Genomic DNA, 22,159 nt, shown 5'->3' on the forward strand with positions numbered 1-22,159 from the left:
AAGGCAAAGCTTCAACCTATGCCTCTTTTTTGGTAGAATACCTAGAGAGGGAGAATTTTTGAGCAAAGATAAATATATTCGGACGGCTGTACTGCCCAAAATAGAAATTCAATACTTTCTAATGCCCTACTATACCTAGCTGACAAATATAAGGTATTAATTGTTCAAAAATTTCTTAAAAGGGTCACACTCAGATGGAGTGTTACTCGGTTCATAGTGTAATAGAAACACGTTTGAAAAATAAAGATATATACTTACCAAGTGATAATCTAAAAAGCACACAAGAAGCTAGACAAATTCAGCCATATGAAGCAAGAAATAGAAACTTCGACTTTTTCCAAAATTCTGGAAAAAAGAGTTTAATGAAGTATAAGTCTATAAGACCTTCAAGAACAAGTAATTCGAATTACCTAGTTACTAGTAGTTACGGATATTCGTGCGATTCAGTACAAAGATGGTAAAATTTCATACAAAGTTGACTTTTGTGAAGAGTTTCGGGAAATATCAAACCGTCCTGATAAAGTTTACTTTAAATATGTGATATTTCCTCCTCTATACAATTCCAGAAATCCAATAACGAAAACTAACTTAGTTCTTTGAAACTCTTTAACTTAGTTTTTTGAAAAAATACAACTTCTTCCAGAATTTATTTGATACTTTTAAATTAAGACAACGTTAATATGTTATTATTATTTTTCCAATGAATGATTCAAAGACATAAAGTTGTTTGTCTTATTTTAAATGTAAGCGTTATCTCGTAAGTGAACTCTTAGATAAAACATTACCTCGTATTGTAACTAGTGCCATTTTACTTAAATTCAAAATTATTCTAAAAAAATATTTGCTTGTTTTATTTTGCTCAACAAAGGTAATCCAATTTCACAAAAAAACAGATTAAGATGCGCCCTAAATAAAAAATGATACGTTTTTTTGGTCTCCTGTAAAATCATCATCTTGCCACTTGCCACGAGTTCCTGCTTTTCCGCCGTCGATATATAGTTGATGATGACAGAAACGTCGAAACGTGTCCTTTGCATTAGAAAATAAAGATTGTTTTTACAATTTGTGGTTTTACTTAGAGTTAGTAATTGTAATATGAATAGTGGTTACAGAGCAAGGAAAATACCAGGTTTACCGGAGACAAAAATTTTTGGAAAATTTGTTTTTGTTATGGAGATTCTGAACTTTATGAAAAAGTTAATGTTAAAATGATATTACATAGAGATAAATCCACAGTACAAAAATCAAAGTTACTAAAAAAATTATGATCGTTAGCGATATTTCACGAGATTGTGCAAGTTCACTCTGTAGTTTTGTTGGCTTGGTAGATATCGCGCATCTGTCATATTTTAAACCGATCATCGAAAAATTCATATATTATACATAAAATTGCACAATTGCCATGAAAACAACAACTTTTTTGTAATACAGAACCCAAGAATACTAAGAAAAATTCAGAATCTGGCCTGCATTTTTTGTTTGTGTAACTGTTTTATTTAAATCCGAATCTGGTTAATAAAACTTGGCACTAACGACAAAAGATCGTCTGAGTTTTATAGTAAATCGAGCAAAACATCTCGTCACTCTCTTTTTCTGGAAAAAACGTCACATGATATTTCACAAAAATTAAAAATAATTTACGTAATAAATTTGCGTTTTAAAATAATTCCAAGGTATCTTGGTATTTAAAAATTTGTTCAACTGTCTCCCAGAAAATAATGACGTCGTGGACTTCACTTACTATGTCATTAAATCTATTTTGGTGCGTTATTACTTCCAAAATAATTAATATTAAGTTTTTTGGCAAGAGTGCCCACAAATTTAAAAACATGTGAAGTTGTAATTATCGAAACGCCTTGTGACTTTGATAATTTCAAAAAGAGATGATCGCTGCCAACACTGTTAAAAGATAAAGGAGTATGTGATGTATAACAAACCAAGCTTATACCCTTTAAAGTTTTATACCCAGTTTAAAGATGTTTTCTATTATCTTAGTTTCCATGGAATGGAATGATTCGTGGAACTCGTACATTCTTTTTCCCACCTACATTCTTAACGGCTTTTCTAGCTGCTGCAAGTGCAACTAAGGCTGATTTATGTAGATTTGGTGACTGAGGAGTACGTTTCAATGTTTTAATAATTGGTTGTAGTACATGTCGCTTAAATGAACCAACATCTTTACCACATTTCATACCCATACCCAGTTTTTGTTTAGCTTTCATTGCTGTAGTAGTAAACTAAGCAGTAGCTTTTTCACCCAAAGATGCGTCTTTTTCGTTAACTCGTTCCTACGCTTTGTTTCCAGCACCCAATCTGCTTTATGTCGATCTTTCAATTAATTACTTTGGGAATATGCGATATCGTGATCCTTCGCAGCTCGATCTAATGGATTTATCCCATGATCTCCACGAACTAGACAATTTCCACGCTTCTGTAATTTTGTTCCAGGTCCTAGATATTGGTAACCAGGAGCATGTAATTCAAACGGTAGACTATTGATCAGAGAATTTAAAACTCCCTGAACGACCAACATTAAAATGAATTGTTTGTTACAAAAAATTCCTTTATATAACCAAGTGTATAAAATACATCTCAATCACAAGATGAATGTCGTTCAATAATGATTTTGTATGTTATAAAAAATTTGGCTATTTTACGGATCTTTATTTCAGATTTTAGATTTTTACATTTTTTCTAGTTTACTTTCATTCTACTTTTATCTTTTTGTTACAAAATTTTGATATTCTCTTCTCTATAATTATATGTACTATATAAAATATTTTTGTTTGACCAGGGTCCAAAAATTCGGGCCCATGCGCTATTCTTTAGAGATCTTTAGATCTTGTCACCATAGGGAGGTTTTGGGTCTTTGCAAGAATTACCCCATATTTGCTCTTTAGGTGCTCTGCAGATGGCTTCGACCAACCCAATCGAAGTTTCCTATGCGTTTCTGTTCCCAATTTGGTGCGTTAGGTAATATCTTACAATAAAACACAGTTAGGTAGTAGAATGGTCCAAGCAAAAGAGTCTAAGGACTAGTGGTTAGCATACCCCCGTGAAAGGGGCTCCCAGGATATATGCGACCCTATATGAAGCCGGAGCAAGACTAGACTAGACTGCCTTGGGTATATAAAATAAAAATAAAAAAAAAACATTTATTGCCCTAATAATATATACATTTCACACTTAAATCTAACTTAAGATATCTTAGCCTTCTTTCTTCTTGACGTCTCGCTGTTACACCGCCTAATGTTGGTTTTCTTCCTCTGGGTTCTTGAATTTTTCTGTCATAGACTCCTTGTTTTCTTCTTCTCTAGATACTTATTTTTGGCATCGTACCTACTTTCCTGCTTGGTTGTCTTCAGCAATCACCCGGCTAGACCCTGATCAGATGGTCGATCAGTCTGTGGGTTTGTCAGAACATCTTCTGGATCCGATTTTTCGCGAGGATGTCCCCGGTCTTTAGGAGTCTTCTTGTGGCGTGGTGGAAAAGTCCTTTTCTCAGCCACCTCCCTCAGTGGTGTATACTGGAGCCTTTCTTCGATGGTTGCATTAGATATTCTTTCTTCCCATTTTGATCCAGCATGATGCTTCTGTAGCTTCAAGTTTCTTTCAGTTGTACTCCGCAATGGAACTCCAGACTGGGACAGCATATAGTATAACAGATCTAACGTAGGCCTGATATAGTTGGATCTTCTTGGTCTTCGATAGAAGACTGGTCCTAAAAATATAAGGAATCATTAGTTTTTTAGCAGCATTAGATTTTACCTTGGTTTTCTGTGTATGCAACTGGAAGTTTAGTCTTCTATCGAGGTGGACTCCTAGGTATTTGACTGAATCTCCTGATTGGATCCTGTTTCCTCCTACTGCGATTTCTTGCACTCGACTGGTCTCCTGAGTGAACATGATGAATTGTGTCTTATTTGCGTTGATTTTGATCTTCCATTTTTCGGTGTATTCCGTCATTTTTCCAAGGTGATTTTCTATGTTTCGGACTATTCTTCTGTCGTCTTTTCCTGTTGCATACACTGGCTGTAGATGTTCTTGGATCTGTTGGTAAATCTGAAACAAATATGTTATATAAAATGGGCGAGAGAATACTGCCCTGTGACATTCCTTCTTGGATTTCTTGGATCATCGACATTTTTTGGTCAGCTAATGCCTTGGGTTGGAAAATGCACCCTTTTTATATATTTTTCTTTCGTATCAATATGTGCATTTCTAAGTCCATTGGCCAATCGTAAATTGTATAGAAGATAACGCATCGACGTGTTCATTGATCCACAGACTGAGGCACGCAATGACATTCCCCCCGTTTAAAGACTTTTTTGCTGGAAAAAATTTATTTAGTAAACAAAGAAATTATAAAGAATTGCAAAAGTGGTAAAAGTTATATATAAGAGATTTAAATTGTACATAAAAATTCAGAAAAGTTCATAAAAGGTTTAAAATATGTATATAAAAATGTTAACAAATCTCACGTTCATTCGAAAATGTTCCTACAGTATTGCAAAAGGTTCAAAAACAATTCAAAAAATGTTCATACAATGCTTCAAAATGTTTACACGGAAAAAAAAGTGTTCCTAAAATTCAAAATTATTTATAAAGGTTGAAAATGTTCATAAAAATTCGAAATGTAATTAGGAGGCAATAATAAAGGGTGCGGCGGTTCAATACGCATCGACGTGCTCATTGGTCCACAGACTAAGGCACGCGATAACAGTCTGTTCTTGGACACTTATAAATTATGAAATATCGTCGGTATACTGCGAAAACCAGATAAATGACAAATTTTAAAATATTGAGTTAAGTATACCAAAATTCTCAGCTTTTTCCGCTCTACATACAGGTAAAACCCAATAAATGATACGACTTACCATTTAGCAGATAATTTGTGTAATAAACAAATAAGTTACACCTAATCAACTTTTCATTTTCAAATAAAACAATATATCGCTACTTACGTCCATAAAATTAAAGTTCTGTTGCATGTAAAACAAAGTAAGCCCACATATTATTATGCCGGACAACAATATATTTCTACTACTGCAAACCATATTCAGTAAAAAGGTGATAAGTGTCATTAATACATTTTACGTGTATGATTTATTAAAATTTCTCTTTCATATCGACTAGTAAAAACCTTTAAGTACACTTACTTCATTCTACCTGAAAACGGGTTGAGTTAAAATATAGAAATGGTTACTAAACTAAACCCATAAATGATCTTTATAACACATACACAGATAGAATAACTGAAGACAGCAGTTCAATTCTTGATGATTCTGAGAACAATATAGTTTCAATGATGGAATCTATTTTTGATAGTGACTTTTCAGATGTAGACCCCACATATCATAAGTGAAGAGGGATCGCTCTCTCTAGGAAGTCTATATGATTTACACACAGCTGTCTTTGATAGCCTAAATGATGAGAAAAAAGATACTGAAATAGGTGCACCCACGAACAATTTAGTGTCAACTGAAATAGCTAGTTGGATATTAAATCTACTTCTTGACAAAGTATGGAAAGACGTACATCCACTAAAACGTTGGAGAAAAGTTAACCCCAAAGATTGGGTAATAAAGGTCGCAAAAAGGAAGCGTGCTGAGGGTTTGCCTTATGAGACAAAAAAAATACCATAGACCAGCAAAATTGCCAAAACCAGTTAATTGTTCAGAGTACTTTTACAAATGTGCCAGTTATTTCAGCGAAGATTAGAGACAAAGACTATGTCGTGATTATTGAAAGTTAGAATATGTAGGCCTAAAACATTTTCTTATTGCACGTATTAAAACGGAGCCACCAAAGAGAGTCGTTGCAGTTCGTTGAAGTTTAAAACACCACGTGCATTTTCCAAAAAGTGTTACTTTTCTTTTAATGGTCAAGACATACAGGTATCTAAGAAATTTTTTTGTAAGACACTTTGTATATCAGCGTCGTTAATACAGGATGTTGTAAGAAAAACTAATATTCTAGGCTGTTATGCAGATACGGATAAAAGAGGCAAGCATACACCGCCAAATAAAACAAGCAGTAAAACCCGAAAAATCGTGAAGGCTCATATTGAGTCTTTTCCAACCATGGGCCCACATTATATTCGCTAAAGTTCAAATCGTAGATATTTGGACAAAAATTTACGTATAAGAAAAATGTACCAACTTTTTATAAATGACTGTGAGCAGAAGAAACTGGAAGGTGTTAGCGAAATTACATATCAAAGAATATTTTCTAACGACTATAATTTAAGCTTTTTTGTTGCTAAAAAAAAAATCAATGTTTAGTTTGTAATACATATGATAGGGCTAATCCAATTGACAAATCGGATTTAGAAGACAGTTACAGAGAACATCAGAGAAGAAAAGAAGTATGTAATCTTAAAAAACAAAATGATAAGAAAAGATCTAACGAACAACGGGATTTTGTTTCAATTACTTTCGATCTACAGGCTGTACTACTGATTCCAAGTGGATTTACTGGAAAACTATATTATTCTCGAAAATTATGTGTCTACAATTTGTGTGTATATGAAGCCGCATTACCAAATGCAGCTTACTGTTTTGACTGCTCAGAAATTAACGGTAGACAAGGAAGTTCTGAAATAGGAAGCATTATAGTCCACTACTTATCAAAATGTATTCCAGAATATGTAATTGAAATAAGTTTATTTTCTGATACCTGCAGAAGACAGAATCGTAATCAGCATATTGCAGCCTTACTATTATGGGATGTTCAAAACATAGACCATTTAAATATTATTGAACACAAATTTTTAGAGTCTGGACATTCCTATATGGAAGTTGACTCTATGCAGAGTAATATCGAAACCGCTAAATAACACAGATCTATCTATGCGATGCCAGATTACTTGTCTGTTTTTCAAAATGCAAGAGAACTAAAAATATCAAGGTTGGTGATAAAAAAATATGTATAGAACCATACAAATGTAAAGAAGTTAAATACTACGACTTTTATGATTTAAAAAATTTGTCACACACTTTAATTAAAAACCGGACAAAAGACCAAAACAGCGAAAAAATAATGTGGTTGAAGATAGAAATAATGAGATGCGTGAAAGGAGGAACAAACAGAATCTATTTTAATTATGACATGTCAACAAGCTTCAATTATTTCCTTACTGATACTGCACGGCAGTCAAAAAGAAAAAAGCACGCCAAGTTATCAACTAATACAAGCAATCTTGAAGAACTTAAACGACTTTATGATGTACATTTGCCAATTAGCATAGCAAAAAAGAGAGATTTGGTACAGCTATGGGATAAGGGAGTGAAAACGGGAAATGATGTAACAGACATCTTGCCAGAGCCTGCTCTCAGTGACGAATCGGACGAGGAAGCCTCATAATAATAATATTGTTATTATTATATTCGAAATAAATTTGATTTTTTCTATAAAACTGCCTATCATTCATATAAATAATAACTATAACTACACACAGATGTTAACAGAATTTTCAGGGAAAACCAGTTAAATGTCATAAATATCGACTAATACCTTAAAACATTGCTATTACCTAGTAAAAGCCTCATATCTCGATCACAAAACTGGAAAATATTATACTTGGTTTATTATATTTGTGTTAAATATGTTATTTGAAGAGTAATTGATTTATTTAGATTTACAGGTAAAACCAGGTAAATGATAGCATTTCCAACTTAAATTTAGGATTAGTCAGATAGGTGCCTTAACTTTTTCAAACTAATGACAGAATATCATTTCAGATATATGCATCTTTCACTAGAATACCTAATATCAAAAATAGGCTGACTGCTTAATTCACAATAAAAAACTAAACTTTAAAAACGTTTTTTCTCGATTTCGGTATTCCGACATTTACCTGGTTTTCGCAGTATACCGACGATATTTTACTATCTTATTTTCTTTATTACTTATTTAACCATAATTTTTTAATTTTTCCGTTCTACTGATATTACTATTATTTTAGTAGTTTTGTTTTTATCAAAGTAGATCAGGAAATTTTTATACACTGGATTAAAGTGCCTCACATTGTCTTGGACTTCACGCGGAGAAGACGTCAAGTGGGAGTCTCGTTTCTGGGATGCACGTTGATCCCGCATTTTGTCCCGCGGGAAGTGACGGAACAGCCATTTTTGTGGCTGGACGGGACACGAGACGGGGCAGCAATTTTCGCATGTTTCGCAAAAACTGCCCTTTTATTATTATCACAATGATTTGGTAGTATAAGTTATAAAAGTATAAGCATTATGTTTGCAACGGAAAAGTATTTAAACACATTAAAAGCTTTTCTGTTTTAATAATTTATATTGATTGAAATATAATACCTTTAGAATTAGAGAAAATTTTAAAATGTTTTCAATATATTAAATCTATTAATTATTTTGTATTTATTGCGATGTACACCTGGTGTGCAAAATATTATTTTGGTTAGGTCCTCCTAATAAACCACCAACCATCATTACGGCGATACCGCCAGATAATGATCCCTTTGACTCTAAATGTGAACGTGATAAATAAAAGAAACTTTCTTTTCCTTAATTTCTTCTGTGTCAGTAATTCAAAATTAATACCATTCAGAATCCAAGTAGCAGAATGAGATTTACTAAAACCAATAGAAGGTTTCTTAAAAAACTGCAAAAAAGTTTACAGGCAGACTAACAGGAAGAGAGACGTATGTCACACTTCACAGTGTGGTTATGGACATTAATTTATTACTCGACTACCTCGACAAAAAATGTTAGAAATAAAAAATATTGACCAACACAATGACAAGCAATTCAATTTAAAAACTCGTTTATATCAGCAAGAAATAAGATTATCGAATACTACAATAAAAAAGATTGGGTGTACTGTATTTCTCTGGTAATCGATCTTCGCCACAAATTGAAAGCTTCCGATTTATCGGAATGAGGCTGTTTCTTGAAACAAGAAACAGAGACAAGACTCAGAGAATTAAATAAAAAATATGAAAAAAAGGTAGATGCTGTAGAGCATCCTTTAAGTGTTCACTTCCCAGGGTCGACGCAATTGACTAGTGGTAATAATCATCAAGCAAACTTTAGCTCAACGAGAATTGACTGACTGACCTCTGGAGAGATCTTTCTCTTAAGGTTCTCATAAGAAAAGATAGGCTATTGAAACTTTTGAATAAAAAACTGCGGGACCAGATAGTTTATTTCCCAGGCCCTTCAATAGAGACTGGAAATTATCACGGTTTCAAATATTTAGAGCTAGACATACTCTGAAAAGCATTCCCAAAGCTTGAAGAAGAGCTAGGTTGGCATTTACTTTATGAAATAGGAAAAACAGATTAGATCTTAGCAAAACATACAAGCTAATCTAAGCTAAATAAGATGACGCCACCCTGTACCATCTGATGTTGAAACTCGAAGAAAAAAGTCGCCTATGCTGCGTTTTTTGACGTCGAAGGTGTATTTGATAATACTTCTATCAAGTCAATACATAGTGCATTTATGAAGAAGAATATCGACAGCACAACATTCAAACGGATTATTCAGATCCTTCAGAGCAGAATAATGATCACATATACTTATGAAGGTGCTATAAACCTGAGATCACCTAAAGAGTGCTCTCAAGGGGGTGTATTGTCACTAACCTTATGGAATATAATCGTTCATGACCTAAGTCATGGGCTTAGCAGCCAAGGAATCTGGGTCATGGTTTCGTAGACGATAGTGTAATAGTGACTAGCAGAAAAGTTTCCTATTTCCAGCATAAATATTCCCATTAAAAATAATAAACTGTATTAACAATACAAAATATATTTTTTGAAATAAACGACAGTCAACGCCATTGTATTCTAACAAAAAGTGACTGTAATGTGAGTGATTATCTGCACCAGCTTTTTTATAGCTCAATATTTTTATATCTGTGTTCAGTACCATATATAAAAATACAATATACGTCAGATTACGTGACGCAATCTATCAGGATACTTATACAAAAAAAAAAAAAACTGAACTTAATTATGTTTCGATGTTTATTCTAAAATGTGTGTAAACACTAAATTTTATGTAACAAAATAATTACAAATCCAAAATACGCCGATGATCAAACAGTGAGTCATTCGTATGAAAATCATAAACTGAATCATACCTCTTAATCAGAGGATGTATTATCGGAAATTGTATGCTAATGCTTTACCGTAGACACTAGAAAAATATATTTTACTTAAGTAAACATAATCTAAATTTTTTTTTATTTTTAATTCAATTGATTCGTAAAAAACGAAAACCTCAGAATTAAATATGTATGATTTGTTTATAGCCACATGGATTGAAAATTACTAAAGGTTTTTAACCGAAAAACCATAAATACAGAATATATAAATAAGATATAACTTATTAGTGTGACCCCTTTTTTATGACTAACACCAAATGTTTTTTATTTACAGCTTCTTTAGCAGTTTATTTTACCTCAAAAATTATTATAAATTACTTCATTTCATAGTTTCATTTTCATGCTTAATGATTAATATAACTACTAGCCCAGTCTGGTTATACAAAAATCATCGATTTCACGGCAAAATGTTTCGCAGATATCTGAAGCTTTTAAGACATAGGTGGGGGTTACTAGATGACGAATAGATAAAAAGATACCCCTAATTTTACCTTGCGTTTTTTTTTAAACAATAATTTATGGTCAGAATTTGATTTTTTATCTATAAGTTTTTTCCCTTATAATTTAAATAAACAATATTCATACCATTTTTTTTATATCAAGAATATCTTTATTTTCCCGTTTTTTCAATTAAAATTGATAAATAATTTACGGAGATATTTGCAAAAAAGCAGTTTTTTTGCACTAATTTATAAATTTAATTAATTTTTTTATTAACAAAATAAAATGTTATTAATACCATTCAACATTGAGGAATTACCGTCCTTTAAATTTGTGCGAAATTTCCCCCCGATCGGTCAAATAGTTTAAAAGTTATTCAATTTGTTTATCCCTGGGACTAATTATTTAAACCATTGAACTTGCCCTATGAATGATGCTAGACACATTTAACAAATTTCATAGGATTCTTTAAGACTTATACTATCTCAGAAGTTAAATGAATATTGAGTTTTCATCGAAATTATTTACAAAATAAACGTTTGAAAAAGGGGTATGTTTTTTACTTATAAACAATTGTTATAACTTCTATATTTTTCAAGCTACAGACTTATACGTACAACCATTAGATAGCTGGTAAAAAAACTCATTTAACAAAAAATATAAACCTTTTATGAACAATAGGAACGAAGTTAGCGACAATTATTTTGTTAATTATATCTCCATTGTTTATAAACATCAAGAAGTAAAATTTGCACAAATTTTGAATGAAAGTCTAAACTTTATATTGAATTTTATAGCTATAAAATTCATCAAATTTTTCGAAACTTAAAACCTTTCGAAACGAAGTTACTTTCGAAAGATCGACATAGGAAAGTGGAGGGGAAACTGTTTTAGCTCCTCGCTGCAAAATTTAATATTATGGTTACGGATTTATCATTCAAAAGCTTCAACAGTTCTGTAGGAATTTCATCAGGTCCATTTGCTTTTCCATTTTTAGCGTTTCTTATTGCGTATTCTACTTATTCTTTCAATATGTCTGGCCCAGTTGCATTGATTATCTGAGTTAAGTTGTTTCTATCGTCTTCAAATAATTAATTCAGGTATTCTGTCCATCTTTTTATTTTATTCTCTAGATCTACAATAAGATTTTCATCTTTGTCTTTAAGTTTACCTATTTGGCATTTCTTTATGCTTTCTGTTATCTCTTTTACTTTTTTGTGCATATTGAACGCATCGTACTTTTTCTCATAGGTTTCCATTTCTTCACATTGTTCTTTAATCCACTCCTCTTTGGCTTCTTTTATTCTCTTTTTTATGTGTTTATTTATTTCTTGGTATTTGTGTGGGTAATTCTTCATCTTTCTTCTTTGTTCCATCAAGTCTAGTATATCTTGTGTCATCCACCCCTTATTCTTTGTTGTTGTTTTTGTAAGATGTTTCTTTCCTACTGTTTGTATAGCTGTATTTATGTACTTTAATTTTTGGTTAACGTTATTTGTATCGTTAATTTGTTGCTGCACTCAACGGAGGTTTTCATTTATTTCTTCTCCTGTTACTTGTCGTATATTTTTGTTTCTAAGTTAATTTAAATCTAGCGCCTTCCTGTGTGGTCTTCTAATCTTTTTTGGTCTCGCCTCTATCACAGTAACTACCGGGTTATGATCTGAGCCTATATCAGCTCCTGGGTACGTCTTAGTACATTTAACAGCATTATGATACCTCCTTGCTATCATAATGTAGTCTATTTGATTTCTCACTAATTTTTCTTTGGTATGTTGTGGTGATGTCCATGTATATAACCGTCGAGAAGGTAATTTGAAAAAGGTATTTGTTATTACGAAGTCTTCACTTTGGCAAAATTGAATCAATGGATCTCCTCTGTCATTTCTGTTTCCAAGCCCATATTTTCCTACTTGTTCTCCTACCTTACCTTGACCCACCTTGGCATTAAGATCGCCCATTAATATGTTAATGTATGGAAAGACTGACTTAATAAGTGAAGACAAACAACCTGCAACAAAAAGGTTCAGACCTGACAGTGAAGTCGAATAAATGAACCAAATTTTAACTTTTAAACCAATGTATGTAAAGAAAATAAAAAAAGTAAAGTTCACTTAACATTGCAAAATTGAATAAGGCAAGTGATGAAAAAATCGACTTATTTTATCAAAGCAGTAAGGCAGATTAGATTAATATTGTATATCATATTTGTAAGAAAAATAGAATAAAAATCAATATTGTTAATTATAAAAATACAAACAATTGTAATTAATATAAGGAATATAATAATATAATGTGTAAAAAATTACCTGAAATTTACACTATAAAATATATAAGTATTATTACATCATTGATATAAAATGAAAAAACATATGTTGATTTTCCGGGATTTTCTGAGATTTATGAGGGGTGAAAATTATGTCATCATTATTAATACTGCGACAGACTATTCGAGCAAATTAAAAAAAAAATAAGTATTTAGGGTGAATTTCAAATGGACTCAATTTTTCCGAGTTTTCCCATATTTTCCGGCCAGTGAAAACTATGTAGTTATTCATATTTCGATGAGCTACCCCAGAATAAAAAAAGAGGCTTGCAGCTGCAAAGGAAGCCGAGATAATGTAAATTTTTTCTACGTGTTGCAATTTGAAGTTCCGATGCCAAAAAAAAACGGAGCTGACACAGATCTCCACTTTCCTATGTCGATCTTTCGAAAGTACCGTCGTTTCGAAAAATTAGATAAATTTTATAAGCTATAAGTTTCAATATAAAGTTTAGATTCTCATTCAAAATTTGTGCAAATTTTACTTCTTAATGTTTATAAACAATGGAGATATGATTTTTTTAAAAATAGTCACTAACTTCGTTCCTATTAGTCATAGAAGGTTTTTTATTTTTTAATGTGAGCTTTTTTACCAGCTATCCAATGGTTGTACGTACAAGTCTGTAGCTTGAAAAATATAGAAGTTATTACAATTGTTTATAAGTAAAAAACATACCCCTTTTTCAAACGTTTATTTTGTAAATAATTTCGATGAAAACTCAATATACATTTAACTTCTTCTAAGTCTTAAGAATCCTATGAAATTTGCTGAATGTGTCTAGCATCATGCATAGGGCAAGTTCAATAGTTTAAATAATTAGCTTCAGGGATAAACAGATTAAATAACTTATAAAATATTTGACTCATCGGGGGAAATTTCGCACAAATCTAAAAGATGGTAATTCCTTGATGTTTAAATGTATAAATACCATTTTATTTTGTTAATAAAAAAATTAATCAAATTTATAAATTAGTGCAAAAAAACTGCTTTTTTGCAAATATCTCTGTAAATTATTTATCAATTTTAATTAAAAAAACGGGAAAATATAGATATTCTTGACATAAAAAAATGACATAAATATTGTTTATTTAAAATATAAGGGAAAAAATTTATAGACAAAAAATCAAATTGTGACCATAAATTATTGCTTAAAAAAACGCAAGGTAAAACTAGGAGTATCTTTTCATCTATTCATCATCTAGTAACCCCCACCTATGTCTTAATAGCTTCAGATATCTGCGAAACATTTTTTTTAAGCAGACTGGGCTATACATTGTATACCACATTCTGTTCACTTTTCAAGTTTCAATTTGGTTAATTAAGAAGATAAAACATTAACTTTGTTTAATTTATCTTATATTGTTTTATGCGGCGTTTGTAGGTCTGTTAAGAAAAAGAAACTTAATAAAAATACACACTATTTAAATGGTAATAAGCCACAATTAAAGGTTAAAGTACGTTTATTGACGTTTCAATTTCCACTTCGGAAATAGTTCTCAAAATATAAAACAAATATTTGCATACCAGGCTTGCAGCGCAATATATCAAAAATAATTGTCGAAAACATTTTAAATTTTTTTGTTATTCTAAATGTATTAATTATGTTTCATCAATATAAATTATTAAGACAGAAAACTTTTTAATTTCTATAAATATTTTATCGTTGCAAACATAATGTCAATACTTCTATAACTTTAATTACCAAATTATTCCAATAATAATAAAAGTGCAGTTTTTGCGGGACATGCGTAACGTCCTGCGGGACAAAGTGCAGTTGCAGAAAAATCACTGTCCCCTCTCGCGTCCCGTTCCGCAGCAAAATTCGCTGTCCCTTCCGCGGGATAAAATGTAAAATAAAGTGCAAGATGGGACGTTCTGCGTGTATCTCTAAATACGAACTCATATGGATACATAAAAATAAAAAATAGTAACACAATGACAAAAATAAAAATATATAAGCTTCTCCGTATATTATTTGTTAAAGACTCCATATACCAGTGAACCAATTGCAAAAAATATGTTGCACAACATGCTTCACTACAGCCTCAGATGTAATACTTGACCTTTCTTTACTGTATAAACCTGTAAAGAGGATCACCTTAGAAAGTGCCGTTAGACTTAAACGGATTTACCATCTAGAACCAGACAACCTGACTCCGCATCTAGAACCAGGCAACCTGACTCCGCATCTAGGGATTTTAAGCGTAGAAATAACTCAGTACATACAGACCTTCACAGATATGCCTACAAACAATATTCCTAATTTAAATCCACAGGTAGGAGTTGACACAAAACGAAATCACAAGAGGTCCTCCCTCCCCTTTTAGACTAACAAAAAGATAAAAAAGAATAGGAATCCCTAAAATACTCGTACAATACATCTACTATACTCCTACAATACTCATACAACGCTCCTACAATACTCCTACAAAACTCCTGCAATAGTCCTACAATATTTTAAGTCGAACTGCGAGTATTCGATCCAGCCAAAATATTTTTAAAAGCCCTGAATTCTGCAGGACCTGCGACATACCCCTACAGTGCCAATTACTGCAGCAACCTACAACAGTTTTAAGCTAAAAAGTGTGGACTTACTTTTGTCATTAAATACTGAAAGTCCTTTGCTTGTTTCAAGTTTTAGAAATCTATTAAATGTTCAATAATTTGGCTTGTTTTTTACGAAATTCTGCATCGGTCTGCTTCTGCGTTTGTTATTTCTGCAAAATTAAATAAAAAATAAATTAACTATAAACATTTTAAATGCATTTTCATATTCATAGAAATATATAAAATGGACTAAATATGTCGTCGGTTTGAACGTTTATGTACGTCATTATTATAAAACGGTACACTAGAATGACAGAATTAAAATTATTGTAATAGAAATTTTAATGAAATCATTAATTTTGTTCAATACAGTTTTTTTACTTAATTATTCCATAAAAGTATATAGGTATTACAATAAAATATGGATAGTAAATTAATCTTTTTCTGTTTCAGATTCTGAATTATCCGATTTATCACATCTCGGTAAGTAAAAATTTAGAAGTAGATATTAATAGTATTAATTTTTTTTTTAAATATGAAAATTGGTTAAATGTAAAAATTTTCCCAAATTTTTACATTTTTTTATATAATAATGACCTAAAACGTGATAGGTATTACGTAAGATAGATATCTAAAAAAAATACAAATTAATATACAATAAAATCTCAAATTAAACAAATTAAAAAAGTTGAAACATATAAATATCTGGGTACAATAATTAACGAAGATAATGAGTACACAGAAGAGATTAAGGCAAGAATAGGACAGACAAGAAATTCTTTCAACAAACTGAAAAACGTACTCTCCAGCAGAGACATTTCAATTTCTTTAAAGATAAGACTTCTGAGATGCTACGTGTTCTCCGTATTATTTTATGGGTTGGAGGCTTGGACATTAAAGAAAGATGTTTCGGACAGATTAGAAGCCTTCGAGTTATGGGCCTACAGAAGGATATTGAGAATAAGTTGGGTGAATAGAGTCACGAATGTTGAAGTGTTGAGAAGAATGTGAAAAGATAAAGAGGTTTTAAATACAATTAAAGTCAGAAAACTGCAATATCTGGGACATGTCATGAGAAGCGAGCATTATAACTTGTTGCAATTAATAATGCAAGGAAGAATACAGGGTAGAAGGAGTCGCGGAAGAAGATGCATCTCCTGGTTAAACAATTTGAGAGCTTGTTTTAACTGCACTTCTGCTGACCTCTGTAGAGCAGCGGTATCAAAAGTGCAAATTGCCATGATGAAGAAAAAAAATACTCAATGGAACTACGTTTTAAAGATGAAATTTATTTTTTATTCATTCAGTAAACAATCTATTAAGGTAAGTTACATTAAGATCGAGTGCCATTGTTTAAGCAGTAGATGAGCAGTAGATAAAGTGACTATTTTAATGATGATAATATAATTATGCTAATCATACATTATAAGTTTCATCAGTGGAAACGCCCTCTGATAGTCTGAAAGTCCAATTACTCATTTGTCGTAAAAGATACGAAAAAAAAATTAGGTTTTTTTACGTTTTTTTTAAAATTACGTTTTTTTATTAACTTCGTAGCAAAATTAACACCCTGTTGAATTGTAGAGATTTGATGTCAAAAAATATGTCTATGTTCAAAAGATTTTAAATGTAGTCTACTATTGTCTAAAATTATTAAAATGGCAAAATATTTAATTTTAATATACAAGGTGGGTCGAAACTCGGAATTCTGTTTTGTCCTACTAATATAAGTGTTAAACAATTTTTCTTCAAGAGCTTGTCACCACTGTTCCAGTTTTTGTTCTAAGTCGCTTTCACTATTTCCTACTAGCACTACACCATCAGCATACATGAAGCACCACGGAATATTACTCTGTAGTTTCGCTGTTATTTGATCCAGAAGTAATGAGAATAAATAAGGACTAAGCACCGAGCCTTGGTGCAATCCTACTTTCACATGAAATTTATCAGACTCTCCCACACCTGTCCTAACACTAGGGGTGTTTCAAAAAGGTATGTCATAAATTAAATAACGCATTCCGGGGACAAAAATAAATTGATTGAATCCAACTTACCTTAGTACAAAAGTGTACACAAAAAAAGTTAGAGCCCTTTGAAGTTACAAAATAAAAATTGTTTTTTTTGCATTATCTCCTAAACTACTTGACATTTTGCAATAAAAATGGACATTTTACTTTCTTGTTCTGAAAGCATTTTTTATAAAAAAAACAACAAAATCTAAGCGCACAGAAAAATTTTAAGGGGTGTGTGCAGCCCTAAATCCCCCCAAACTTTTGAGTACGTTCAAATCAAATGAATTTTGTGGCATCATTAGTTTAACACATTATTTTTAAAACTTTTTTGCCTCTTATCACTTTTTCGAAAAATTAGTTTTTTCCTAGTTGGCCATAAAATTACAATTAGTTTCTACGGATACAACAATTACAAACAGTTCCATCAATAATAGTCAATAATTTGAAGCTATCATTTATTGTGTGAAGATTAATATTAAAAATTTTGATATTACAATGGCCTATACATTTCAGGAAATGGCAGATATGCATTTAAGTTTGGGTAAGTTGGATCAGATTAAATTATGATTTCAATAAACTATCGGGAATATCGTAAATGTCAAGGAAGTAGTGCAGCAGTCGTAAGGCCTTATGCAGTAAAATACCCCAATCGAAATACACTCGATAGACGATTATTTCTGACCATTGTTCGTCATTTACGGGAAATGAGTACATTTCAACTGCAAGTTGCTGGCAATAGTGGTGTCGTCTAATAATGGATGCAACTGATAATGAGACATTTTAGAAATCATTGAAGAAGTCCCTGGAACAAGTACAAGGGTAATAGCTGCTCAACTAAATGTTCCTCACGTAAGGATTTGGAGGCGTTTAAAGGATCAGCTGCTTTATTGGTTGAAGATTATCCTAAAAAGATTAGATTTTGCGATTGGTTGTTAATGGAAAACACTCGAAATATTAATTTTATTAGAAATATTTTGTTTACCGACGAGGCTACCTTCAGTAGAAACGGAATAACAAATCATCATAACGAGCACATTTAGGCCGACGAAAATCCTCACGCCAAAAAACGATTCATCACCAAAGGACTTTCAAAGTTAATGTTTGGCAGGAATTGTGGATAAAAATCTAATCGGCCCAGTATTTCTTCCCAACAATTTAAATAGTGATAATTATTTGCAGTTCTTGGCAAACGATTTACAAGAGTATTTGGAAGAAGTGAATATTACAATAAGGCAAAATATGTGGTTTCTACAAGATGGCGCTCCATCGCATTACAGAAATGAAGTTCGTGAATACCTTTGCAGGCAGTATCCTGGTCGGTGGATTGTAAGGGGTCGTGACGCACCTATTTCTTGGCCACCCAGAAGTTCAGGTCTTAACCCCATGGACTTTTGCTCTGCGGGGTTTATGAAAGAGAAAGTGTTTTCTGTAACAATAGAGGACGAACAACAATTAAGGGGTTAGAATAATTGAAGTTGCAAATCAATTTCGTCAGAAAAATATTATTTTTCAGCTCATTCGGTTTTCCTTATTAAAACGATACCGAATGTGTATTGAAGAAAATTTGGTCATTTTGAACATTTATTGTAATATCATATTTATAGAGGTTATAGACATTTTTTGTACTTGTTAATTCATCTAAGCCATTTATTTAGTTGCACGTAATTTTTTAAGAGTTAGTGAAAAGGGGATGTAACTCAATAAAAACTGTTTTTGAAAAAAGTGATAAGAGACAAAAAAAATTTTAAAAATAATGTGTTAAACTAATGATGCCACAAAATTCATTTGATTTGAACCTACTCAAAAGTTTGGGGGATTTAGGGCTGCACACCCCCCTTAAAATTTTTCTGTGCGCTTAGATTTTGTTGTTTCTTTTTTATGAAAAATGCTTTCAGAACAAGAAAGCAACGTGTCCATTTTTATTACAAAATGTCAAGTAGTTTAGGAGATAATGCAAAAAAAAATTTTTATTTTGTAACTTCAAAGTGCTGTAACTTTTTTTGTGTACACTTTTGTACTAAGGTAAGTTGGATTCAATAAATTTATTTTTGTCCCCGGAGTGCGTGGTTTAATTTATGACATACCTTTTTGAAACACCCTGTATAATCAAATAATCTTAACCTAGGTTTTTTCATTTTGGCATCAATTCGTGCCACCCGTAAAATCCCCCTGCTATACTCATTGTATAAGTAAACTAAGTATGTATGATAAGAATTAATTTTTATAAATTTTGTAGCAATGCAGGGTAAAAGTGATTTAAGACACTTGTAAATATTATTCTAGTAATACAGTATACTCCCTCTATAACGAACACGGTTATTACGAGGTTTCGCTTATAACGAGATACATTAGATGTCCCGTGAAATTTCTATTGAACTATAACCGTCTATAGCGAGGCAAATTTGGTTATAACGAGAGAAGATAAGATCCAAAAACGTGTTTTTTACGTTTTTAGTCCGGTCGTGGCTATAAATAAATACCTTTTCAAACAGCCCCTCAATAAACTTAACTGCAGCCCGCAATAAACTTCTTTACAATGAATAAATACAACTGTTTCACATCTTTAGAAAATATATGATAGAATGATACTGGACCATTTAAAGCAGTTAAAAATAACAGAGTTCTTAAAATTGCAGAAGCAATAGTTTATGTTATCCTTGAAAATACGATTTATACATTATGTAGTTGGAAAAAAATATAAGTACAGCTTTTTTGTTTTAACGTATATCATTGATAATAAAAGTAAACACTTCTTTTATGAATTAATATATTTGATTGACAATAAAAGTAAATAACTTTTTTTCAAAAACGCTATTCAAACAATATTTATTAACATCTTATATTGCTCCGAATGGCTTCACTATAGGAAGTTAATGGTTTAGAAAACTACAGATTCATATGTATGCACAGTATTATGATTGTCTGATATAACGAGATCGGCTTATAACGAGGTAGTTAGTCTTTTTTCAGTTCTCGTTATAGAGGGAGTCTACTGTATTTTTAATGCTGTTGTTTTAAAAATGCAAAAGCAAAATGGGAGGTATATTGCAGTAGCATTTTTATAATATTATTGATTAAATTTGTTCGGGTTTTTAATAAATCCGTGAACATGTGTTAGGTTAAGTTCAGCATACAAATGAATTATTCAATATTATCAGAAATACAGTGAATTAGTGTCTGTGCCAAAATGATTTTTATATAAATACTGATTTACGAGTATTAGACCAACAGTTGGTTGGAAGCATCAACGTACACTGATAAAGATTAATCATTCTATTTACTTTCAGGAAATTAAAAATAAACACAGCCAAAGCTGATTTTATTACACAAAATGATTACATTTTAATGTTGATTTTAATATATGTTTTTTAATTTAACATCAAATTTTTATCCTCTCGTATTTTTCATGTCGATAGATAACGATTCCAACGTATTATTTGCTAAAGCTTGTTTTTAATTAAAAAGAGTAATTTAGGCACGCACCATAATGCACTTAATGTTGAATTGGAAAATATTGGAAAAAACTGTTCAGGAATTAAGAAGCATCATTAAAAAATTCAATAATTGATGCAATAATAAAATTAAAAAACGTATGAAAAAGCGAACCACAGAATTATAAAAGTATTTATATAATAAGTACGATACATCTTCCCTACACTCAGTTGTTCGAATTGGACATTAAAGTGTATAGCCCAGTCTGGTTAAAAAAAAGGTCGAAAATTTTTTCGTAGATATCTGAAGCTTTTAAGACAGAAGTGGGAAAGAAGTTCCTGATGGCCTTCGAAACAGTTTTGTTTATTTCTCTTAGAGTGTGGCTGTCTCCATTATTATCGCTTCCATTGGTCATCTTTGATTCAGGATCGTTTCAGTATATGAACTTATTTTATTATCTGATCTTTTAGAACAGTGCACTCGGTGACTTTCTGGTAAAGCGTTTATGATGCAATTATGCAAGTCGTTAAGATCGTTGTCGGAGGTTTCATGCAGTAGTAGCTTTTTATTGATATGTGCTTGATATTATTTGATATCTAATGGGGGTGTCCAGATACCATGAGATTTATCTTTAATCATTATGTTCTTTTCTCTTTTTATGTTGATTTGGACTTTCGCTCGTATCATTTTGTGGTCACAGCTTGTGGTGAACTTGTTGATTACTGGTACATCTTTAATTATATGTTTTTTGTCACTTATGATATAGTCGATTTCATTCCTTGTTCTACCTTTTGGACTTTCCCATATCCATCTTCTATGCATCTGTTTGTGAAAGAAGATGTTCATGTTGAATAAATTATTCTGTAGTAGGAATCCTAGCAGCGTTTCTCTTTGGTCATTTCTTCCCAAGGAACCGAATTTTCCCGAAAGGATGTTTCTAGCTCTGCTTCTTTTACACCTACTTTTGCGTTGAAAAGCCACATAAAATTGTGAATTAAGTACGAAAGTCATTAAGCGGAGTAGATATATCGTCATAAAGCATTTTGATTTCTTCGTCTGTAGGGTCTGTTGTTAGAGCGTATACTTGGATAATTTTAAGTTGATATCTACTGTTCAGCTTCAGAATAAGATATGTCACCCTAGATGATATACTTTGGATGTTTATTATCTTGTTCTAGTGGTTTTTATGGACAAAGAAACCGATGCCTGCAACTGATGTAGTTTAAGGGCCAATCTGGTAGAATATATGCCCTGATTTCAGTA

The 22,159-nt window shown here is 31.7% G+C and overlaps 1 protein-coding gene across 4 annotated transcripts in view; it reads left to right on the forward strand.

The window, feature by feature from the left end:
- LOC140439996 (uncharacterized) overlaps positions 1–22,159 on the forward strand; it is a 994,918-nt gene that overhangs the window by 530,641 nt on the left and 442,118 nt on the right. For all 4 annotated transcript variants that reach the window (XM_072530223.1, XM_072530222.1, XM_072530221.1 and 1 more), the window contains exon 3: positions 15,906–15,935. In XM_072530223.1, the coding sequence (XP_072386324.1) occupies positions 15,906–15,935 (30 nt within the window). The remainder of the gene's footprint in view (positions 1–15,905; positions 15,936–22,159) is intronic.

The sequence above is a fragment of the Diabrotica undecimpunctata genome, chromosome 4 (assembly GCF_040954645.1).
Source record: "Diabrotica undecimpunctata isolate CICGRU chromosome 4, icDiaUnde3, whole genome shotgun sequence".
NCBI lineage: Eukaryota > Metazoa > Arthropoda > Insecta > Coleoptera > Chrysomelidae > Diabrotica > Diabrotica undecimpunctata.